Source organism: Meles meles, chromosome 10 (genome assembly GCF_922984935.1).
Source record: "Meles meles chromosome 10, mMelMel3.1 paternal haplotype, whole genome shotgun sequence".
Classification (NCBI taxonomy): domain Eukaryota; kingdom Metazoa; phylum Chordata; class Mammalia; order Carnivora; family Mustelidae; genus Meles; species Meles meles.
This window is the reverse complement of record NC_060075.1, coordinates 95,148,751-95,156,434: the sequence shown is the minus strand read 5'-3', so window position 1 is coordinate 95,156,434 and position 7,684 is coordinate 95,148,751. Positions and strand designations below refer to the sequence as shown.

Here is a 7,684-nt window from a genome sequence, read left to right as displayed (position 1 = left end):
CGCCGGCCCCACCCCCGCCCCGCCCCGCCCCGCCCCGCCCCGCCCCGCCCCGCCCCGCCCCGCCCCGCCCCGCTCTTCCCGGGCCCGCCCCCCGCGCCCGCGCCGTCCAGGTCGTTCGGCGGTTATTTACATAAAAGGCGTGGCCTCTGGTGCTATTTGCATGGAGACTGGGCTGAGAGCGCGAACGCTTGTCGGTGGGGCCGGGGGCGCTCCGAGCCGCCAGGGGTGTGCTGGGCGCGGCGTCCTCGCTCGCTCCGCCGGGTGCCACGTGCCCCGCCAGCCCGTCTCGGGCACCTTTCTTCCGGCTTCCGCGCGTCTCTTCCCGGCGGTGGCCGGCCCGGAGCCAGGATGCTACCACGGCGGCGGCGAGCGCGGACCGGCTCCCCCGGCGGCCCGGCCTGCCCCTGCCCGCCGCGCTTCCCCGGCGTCGCCATCCACCTGGCCGAGCAGCGCATGGGCCGCAGCCGCCGCGCCTTCCTCACGCGCCTGGCGCTCTCTAAGGGCTTCCGGGTCCTGGATGACTACAGGTGCGCCGTAGCGGAACGGCCTGAGGCCCGGGCCGCCCCGGGGCTCCTACCCGCGGCGCCTCGCGGGGGCGCCTGCCCGGGGCGTCTTCAGGGGGGCACCTGCCCGGGGCACCTTCGTGGTCGGGGGGCGCCTGCACCAGGGGCGCGGGGCGGGTGCTGCGCCCTCAGGGCACCGAGGGACGCCTGTGCGCGCTTGGCCCCGGACGCTGCTGCGTGGTGGGAGCCCTCATGTCCGTGCTCAGACTTCGCGGGGACCAGCCACTTTCGCGAGCCGCGTTTCTTTTCAGCGGAGGACGTTGAGGTCTAAACCGACTCACGTGGAAGTGGAGGCGCCCGCGGTTTCGGATGCCAGTTAACCGCGACTCTCAGTGCTCTCCTGGCTTTTCCTCGAATATCCTCTTCTGCAGCGGGCGTTAGCGGTTAGGGCCAGGAGTGCTCTGTGGGACAAACAGAGGGGGTGTGCCCGGGGCTCTGGAAAGAGCCAGGGGGCCGTTTGGGGTGGTTGAGGGTATCACCGGCTCGCCGCCGTCTGCCCTGAGCGAGTGCGTCTTGCCCTGTTAACCAGACCGACCTCGCCCCTGCGGCAGAGACAGCGCCGCGAGTGGGGCTCCGAGATCTGCAAAAATCATGGGCTGGGTGCGGAGACACTGCTGCGATTAAGGAAATGGGTTCCCGCAGGTTTGAAGTTAAGGGAGCACGTGAACCAGGGGCCAGTCCCCCAGCAGCTTTCGTTCTGCTTTGTTTTGAAGTGATTTAATCATTCCCACGGTTAGACCCACTCCGAGGAGTTTAATGTGCGGCGCTAAGCCTCTGAGCCCTTTGGCTTATGAGTTTGTTTAATCTTTCTAACGACCCTAGGCGGTAATCAGGTTGTTAACGGCTTCAAAGAGGAGGAAATCGGCACAGAGAAGTGAGATACCCAAGGCCATGCAGCGCTCGTGGAGGAGCTGGGGTCAGACCCGAGCAGCCTCGGTTCAGCAGATGGAGAGGCTCAGGGCCTGGCCTCCGTTCTCAGGGGCCCGGGGACAGGACAGACGGGTTGACAGAAACTTGGGCTGGGTGGTGAGGCGGCAGACGCGTTCATCTGTGAGAAGGGGCTTCCTGAAGAGGTCGCTGGAAGCAGGAACGGGTGCTCACCCGGCGGAGGGGACTGTGAGCCAAGGCGGAGCGAGGCAGGAAGGACCTCTGGGAGTCAGTTCTGTCCCCTCTCTCTGCCCAGCTCCGAGGTGACGCATGTGGTAATGGAACAGACCTCCGCGGAGGAGGCCAGGTGCTGGCAGGAGCGCAGGGCGGCGGCGGCCTCTGCTCCAGAGTGCACCCGCCCGGCGCTGCTGGACATCAGCTGGTTCACGGAAAGCATGGCGGCTGGGCAGCCTGTGCCCGTGGAGCGTCGGCACCGCCTGGAGGTGAGCTGGTGGCCTGGCATAGGGCCGGCGGAGAATGCCGGTGCAGCCTGGCTTGGAGGGGCAGGTGACCTGTCAGCAGCACGGCCGTGCCGACAGATGAGGGGGGCAGTGGGGCTCAGTGCAGACCCCCAAGGGCCCTGGGAGGTCAGGCCGTCCCGGCTCCTGCTCTCATCGTTGCTATGAGCTCTTGGAGTCTAGTCATTTCGAGCATCTTCAGGCATTTCTTGCTCAAGTATTGAGATGGTCAGTCCCAGTTGGATGACCCGAGGACGTACAGGTGGGTCGTGGCTGCTGCCCTGTGCAGTGCTTCCTGGGGGATGCAGGTGTGTGTGGGCTCAGAGCCGGGCGTCCCAAGTTCAGACCCGGGCTCTGCCTGTGGGCCACGAGCTGCCATCCCTGTCTGCAAGGGGACGACGAGTGCTGCTAGCCCACTTGACCGAGAGGGCTTCAGGAGGTGGAGCTCTCAGCAGGTGCAGTGACAGGAAGTGTCGCCCCTGAGAGCCCTCAGGGGCCGTGCCTGCTCCAGTGGGCAAGGAGCCCCTCCTCAGCCTGCTCTGCCCCTCCTGTCCTTGTCGGGGCGGGACTCCAGGGGCTGCCTGGCCCTGGGAGCCCTCAGCCTTCGCATGGCCTCTGTGTCGCCCATCCCCAGGCGGCTGTGCCCGGGAAAGGACCACCCGGCACTGTGAGGGTGCTGCCCTACGCCTGCCAGCGCCCCACGCCATTGACACACCCCAACACCAGCCTCTCGGTGAGCCCTGGGTTCCCAGCCTCCCCGGGGTGGGGCCAGGCCTGCTCCCGGGAGCCCTGCTACTGTGCCTTGTCCCAGCTTGGGGACAGGGGTGGGAGCTGGATGATGGGGAACCGGACCCCCTTCCCCCTCACCAAGGGCCTCTCCCGGCAGGAGGCTCTGGAGGTGCTTGCAGAGGCCGCAGGCTTTGAGGGAAGCGAGGGCCGCTTCCTCTCCTTCCGCAGAGCTGCCGCGGTGCTCAAGGCCCTTCCGAGCCAGGTCACGGCCCCGAGCCAGCTGCAGGGGCTGCCCCACTTTGGAGAACACTCCCTCAGGGTCGTCCAGGTGGGTGCTCAGCACGCTCAGCCCGGTGGAGTCGGGAGTGCAGGCACGCGGGTGATGCGGCCTGGGGACTGTGAGCGCAGGGCTCGGGGGCTCAGGGCAGCCGTGCAGGCCAGCTTCTGGTCCCGGGCAAGCCGCCCTCTGCTCACGTTCCTCGTCTGTAAATGGGGCCACACCGTGGAGCTGGGAGGGACCAGGCAGGACTGGTAGCTGGCATCGCCGGTGGCGGCCCCGCTGTCTGGGATGGTGGAAGGGAGCCCCTGACTTGGAACACCATATCTTGGAAGATATGTAAGAAGCCAAAATGTTAGGTTCTTCACATGTCCTGTGAAGTGGGCCATGTAAGGGGTACTCTTGCCCCTGGGAGAACACGTGGGGACCAGACATACTTTTGAACTCAGTTAAGCTTCTATGCAAAGGCCTGTTGAATATGTCCCCCGTGTTTGGAAAAGCCATGGTTTATGTATCTTGGGACCTGTCATTCACCTGAGAGGCGGCCCGTATTCCCTGGGCCAAGGGCCATGAAGCCAGAAGCACTGATGCCTCCCCAGGCTGGTCTGTATTTCCAAGTGGGTCCCTATCGGATGAAGCTGCCTGGCTGAGTGTCGGGGTGCCGCCTGGTCCTTGTGCCCTGCCCTTGTCGCCAGTCTGGCTGAGCCTTTTGCTTGGTTCCCCAGGAGCTGCTGGAACATGGGGTGTGTGAGGAGGTGGAGAGGGTCCGGTGGTCAGAGCGGTACCAGACCATGAAGGTATATGCAAGGCAGACCCCCACGGGGGCTTGGAGCCCTCCCCGGGTGCACAGCACGGCTCCATCTGTGGGTGGGAGGTGAGCAGGGCACCCAGGGCTCGGAGGAGGTCTCGCGGAGGCGGCGGCAGCTGGCTGACACCCGATGTGCGTGAGGCAGCCGAGCCGAGCGGGGTGAGGGGATGCTCGTGCGGAGCACGGGGCAGTGTGTTCATCACTCGGCAGCGCCTGTTCTCATCGGACCGTCAGTGGGACTGTGTCCGGTGTGCCGTGTCCACTGGCATCTCGAACGGTGCGTGCTGGACGTAACTCACTTCCTCGTGGCACCGAGTCTACGGGCTGCCCCTCCTCGCACGGTCTCCCTCTTTATGATCTCGCCTGTCGCCCTGCCTGTGTCCATAGCGCACCTGCCCCCGTTCCTCCCGCCTCTGGCAGGATGTGCCCGAGCTCTTGTGGCTGCCTCCGTCTTGCTGCTCTGACACCTGTCCCATCAGCGACCAGCTGGGGCGGGGGGCTTCCCTGGCAGGGTGGACCGTTGGTGCTCTGGGGATGGCCCCGAATATGCTAGGGGCCAACGGGGGGCTTCAGAGAGGGAGAGGAGCCACGTGTGAAGGATGGAGGGTGCCAGGTGAGCGCCCAGGCCAGCAGAGAGGTGGGTCAGCAACCAGAAGTTCTTTGTTTAAGCAACATGGTTGGGTGGTTCTGAGCATTTTTTCGTGGGGACTCGGGCTTGGTTCAGGGGATGGAGGGAAGGAAGGAGGGCCAGCATAGCACGAAGGGGGCAGGGCTGTAGCCAAAGGAAACAGGGCTCGGGGACCCAAGGGCCACGGGAGTCATCCTCCTTTCCGCACACTGGCCCACTTGCCAGCTGAGACCCGGCCACGGAAGCTTCCTGTTCCGTGGGTTACAGCCGCTACCATGGCACAGGCCTGACCTGTTTTATTTCCAAAAATTGCCAGGGAGGGGATGGCTAAAGCAGGTGCCTATCTCTGACCAGTGAGCTGCGGTCAGGAAGGAAAGAGTGACATGCTGGGACTGGGGTCCAGGCCCCCTACCCATGTGGGAAGCCCATGAGGCGCCAGCTGCCCCCAACGAGAGGTTGGCCCCCATGCTGTATTTCCTTGTGGCCGGGCAGTGACTCCTGCTCCGTGTGGTTCTTAGTGGACAGGAGGCTGTGGCCGTGACTGGCGTGTGGGGCTGGACTTCCGGGCTGGGCCTGCATGGGCCCTGGGGAGAGAGGTTGCCGGAGCAGGGGCCCTTGGAGGGAGGTGCAGCGGAGTCTGTCCGGGCTGGCCCCTGCGCAGGCCAGCCCAGGGGCTTGAATCCTGCCTGTGTGCACTTTGTGGCCTCGGGCAGGCTGCTGGAACCAGACAGCCGGAGCGGCCACAGGACGGCCCCGGGCAGTGCTGCCCTTGCCAACGGTTGTGGCCGTCTGTGTCTTCTGTCAGGACTTTGCTCCTGACCACACTGTACTCATCTCCCAAACAGCTTTTCACCGGGATCTTCGGGGTTGGGGTAAAGACTGCTGACCGCTGGTACCAGGAGGGGCTGCGGACCCTGGACAGCCTCCACGAGCAGCTCCAAAGGCTGACCCAGCAGCAGAGAGCAGGTGAGCCTCCGAGAAGGGCAGACCCCAGGCTGCCCACACCCGGAGCTCTTAGCACCGGCCCACGGCGCATGCCGGGGGGCTTCCTGGACGGTAGGGTGTGGGGTCAGTGCATGGAGGTCCCGGGACAGGCAGGCCTCTCTGTTTGGCGGGTGCAGTCTGGATCCGTTGCAGCCCATCCACAGCAAAGGGCGATGGTGACAGTGACTGCTGTGACGTCAGCGCCTCCCGGCTGGACCAGGAAGGAGAGGCTGGATCTCAGTGTCCCGTGCCCTGAGCACAGCTTGCCAGCACGGGGCTGGTGTCCTGGCACGCTGGCAGATGACACGGGGACCTGTGTGGCAGGAGTGGCTCAGGTCAGGGCCTGTGATGGCAGGAGGCCCCGTGCCGTGGAATGAGTGTGAGCTTGAGAGTGGGTCAGGCCTGGGCTGGATCCTGCCACAGCCCCTATCTGGGTGACCACGGCCCTGGGATTTGACTTCTCTGAGCCTCGGTTACATTCTCTATGAAGCGTGTGGTCCGTGAGCAGCTCTGTGTGAGGCCAGTGGGTCGCAGGGCTTAGATGCTCTGTCCTCCCCGTGTGGCTGGGGTTGGGGCTGAAGTCATTCCGCAGCCTGGCACCCACCGTGTCTTGGAACATTTCCCCCGGGCTGGGGGAGGGGAGGCTGTATAGAGGACCCCATGCCATGAGACCCAGGGAGTTACATGTCTGTGACGGAGGAGCTGTCATTGCTGGTGCCACTCAGCCGCTCGTCCCCCCATGATGTGGTCAGGAACCAACTACTGAGAGCCTGTGCCCCCAGGTGCCATTGCTGCCCCAAAACCTCTCCTGACCGTGTAGGAGGTAGCGGTGCCCCCGCGGGTGCCGAGATGGGCCAGGGCTCCGGTGAAGGGGTTCTGCGTCTTTTATGTCCTTATCACCTCTGGCCCATTTTATGGAGGGGAAAACTGAGGCTTCAAGGGGGTAGGGTCTGCATCGTAAGGGCATCCACACCAGCACCCCGATGGGATGGACAGTCATTGCCATGGTGGGGAGTGGGTGGGGTACGTGGGGGCTTCTGCCCTTTTGTGCAGCTGCCCACGGATCTACGGTTTCCTCTGCCTCGAAGCGAGGAGGGTCCGGTGGAGAGTGCGACCGGTGGGGTGGGGACGGTCAGGGGCCCGTGCTTCTGCAGGACTCCAGCACTACCGTGAGCTGAGCGTCCCGGTGCAGCGGCCAGAGGCCGAGGCCCTGCAGCAGGAGGTGGAGGCTGCAGCGGCGGACGTCCTGCCTGGTGCCACCGTGACGCTGGTGGGCGGCTTCCGGAGGTGAGGGGGTTTGATAGCCCTTGGGGAAGGCGCGGAGCTGGGCCTTGCTTATGGGACGGGGGAGTGCATGGCTGCCACAGTGCTGTGCGGCCCGGAGTCAGAGGGGTTGACGGTGCCCCCGCAGGGGTAAGTTGCACGGCCACGACGTGGACTTGCTGCTCAGCCATCCCCAGGAGAGCCTGGCTGCAGGGCTCCTGCCCGACGTGATGCGCCGCCTGGAGAGGCAGGTGAGGGGCTCCGGCTGCCTGTGCTGGGAGGACTGTGGGACCCAGGTTTTTGCCCCCGCCCTGCCCCGCGGCAGAGGCCACACCTGCTCTGCCCGTAGGGCCTTGTCCTGTACCACCAGCACCACCGTGGCCACCCCGAAGACGCTGCGCACCGGACCCGGCACAGACACACCATGGATGCCTTTGAGAGGAGTTTCTGCATTTTTTGCCTGCCACATCCCCCAGGGGCCGCGGCGGGGGGCGCCCACAGGCGGGCCGTGCGTGTGGACCTGGTGGCGGTCCCTGTCAGCCAGTTCCCCTTTGCCCTGCTTGGCTGGACGGGCTCTAAGGTAGGCTCATGCCCTGGGGGCTGGGCGGGGAACTGCGGGGTGGGGGGGGGGTGTGGGTCGCAGCTCTGCCACAACCCTGCTCTCCCCAGCACTTCGAGCGGGAGCTGCGCTGCTTCAGCCGGAAGGAGAGGGGGCTGTGCCTGAACAGCCACGGGCTCTTTGACCCCGAGCAGGTGTGTTGCTGGGGGGACGCCTGGGGGAGAAACAGGCCTTGGGCTGCCCTTCCCCACGCCTTCCCCATGCCTTCCCCACACCCTTCCTGAGGAAGCTGGCTGTGGCCGTGGTGGGGGGGGCGCTCCCAGGCCATGACGCCCGCACTCCTGCTGCAGAAGACGCTGCTCCGTGTGGCCTCCGAGGAAGACATATTCCGGCTCCTGGGCCTTGAGTACCTTCCTCCAGAGCAGAGAAACGCCTGAACCTACCTGCCTGGCCCACTCCACTCTGGCAAGCCAGGCCCTGTGGGCTCC

General features: G+C 65.6%; 1 protein-coding gene across 4 annotated transcripts; it reads left to right on the top strand.

The window, feature by feature from the left end:
• The first annotated feature begins 146 nt into the window (after positions 1–146).
• POLM (DNA polymerase mu) lies at positions 147–7,684 on the top strand. Of its 4 annotated transcripts, none has more exons than XM_046021335.1 (11): positions 147–527; positions 1,747–1,933; positions 2,583–2,681; positions 2,835–3,005; positions 3,680–3,751; positions 5,236–5,356; positions 6,511–6,661; positions 6,786–6,884; positions 6,987–7,217; positions 7,307–7,390; positions 7,547–7,684. In XM_046021335.1, exons 1-10 carry the CDS (start codon positions 349–351, stop codon positions 7,359–7,361), a joined length of 1,365 nt encoding a protein of 454 aa, XP_045877291.1. In that variant the 5' UTR covers positions 147–348; the 3' UTR covers positions 7,362–7,390; positions 7,547–7,684. The 4 variants fall into 4 exon arrangements, with proteins under 4 accessions (XP_045877291.1, XP_045877289.1, XP_045877290.1 ...); XM_046021333.1 differs by having other exon boundaries at positions 152–527; positions 6,786–6,888; XM_046021334.1 differs by having other exon boundaries at positions 153–527; positions 6,529–6,661; positions 6,786–6,888.

Excerpts from the sequence above, each read along its gene's own strand:
- POLM (XM_046021333.1), top strand. The coding sequence starts at position 349 with ATGCTACCACGGCGGCGGCGAGCGCGGACCGGCTCCCCCGGCGGCCCG. Across the intron at positions 6,662-6,785 it reads CTGGTGGGCGGCTTCCGGAG|GGGTAAGTTGCACGGCCACG; the intron begins GTGAGGGGGTTT and ends GTGCCCCCGCAG. Across the intron at positions 7,391-7,546 it reads GGCTCTTTGACCCCGAGCAG|AAGACGCTGCTCCGTGTGGC; the intron begins GTGTGTTGCTGG and ends CTCCTGCTGCAG.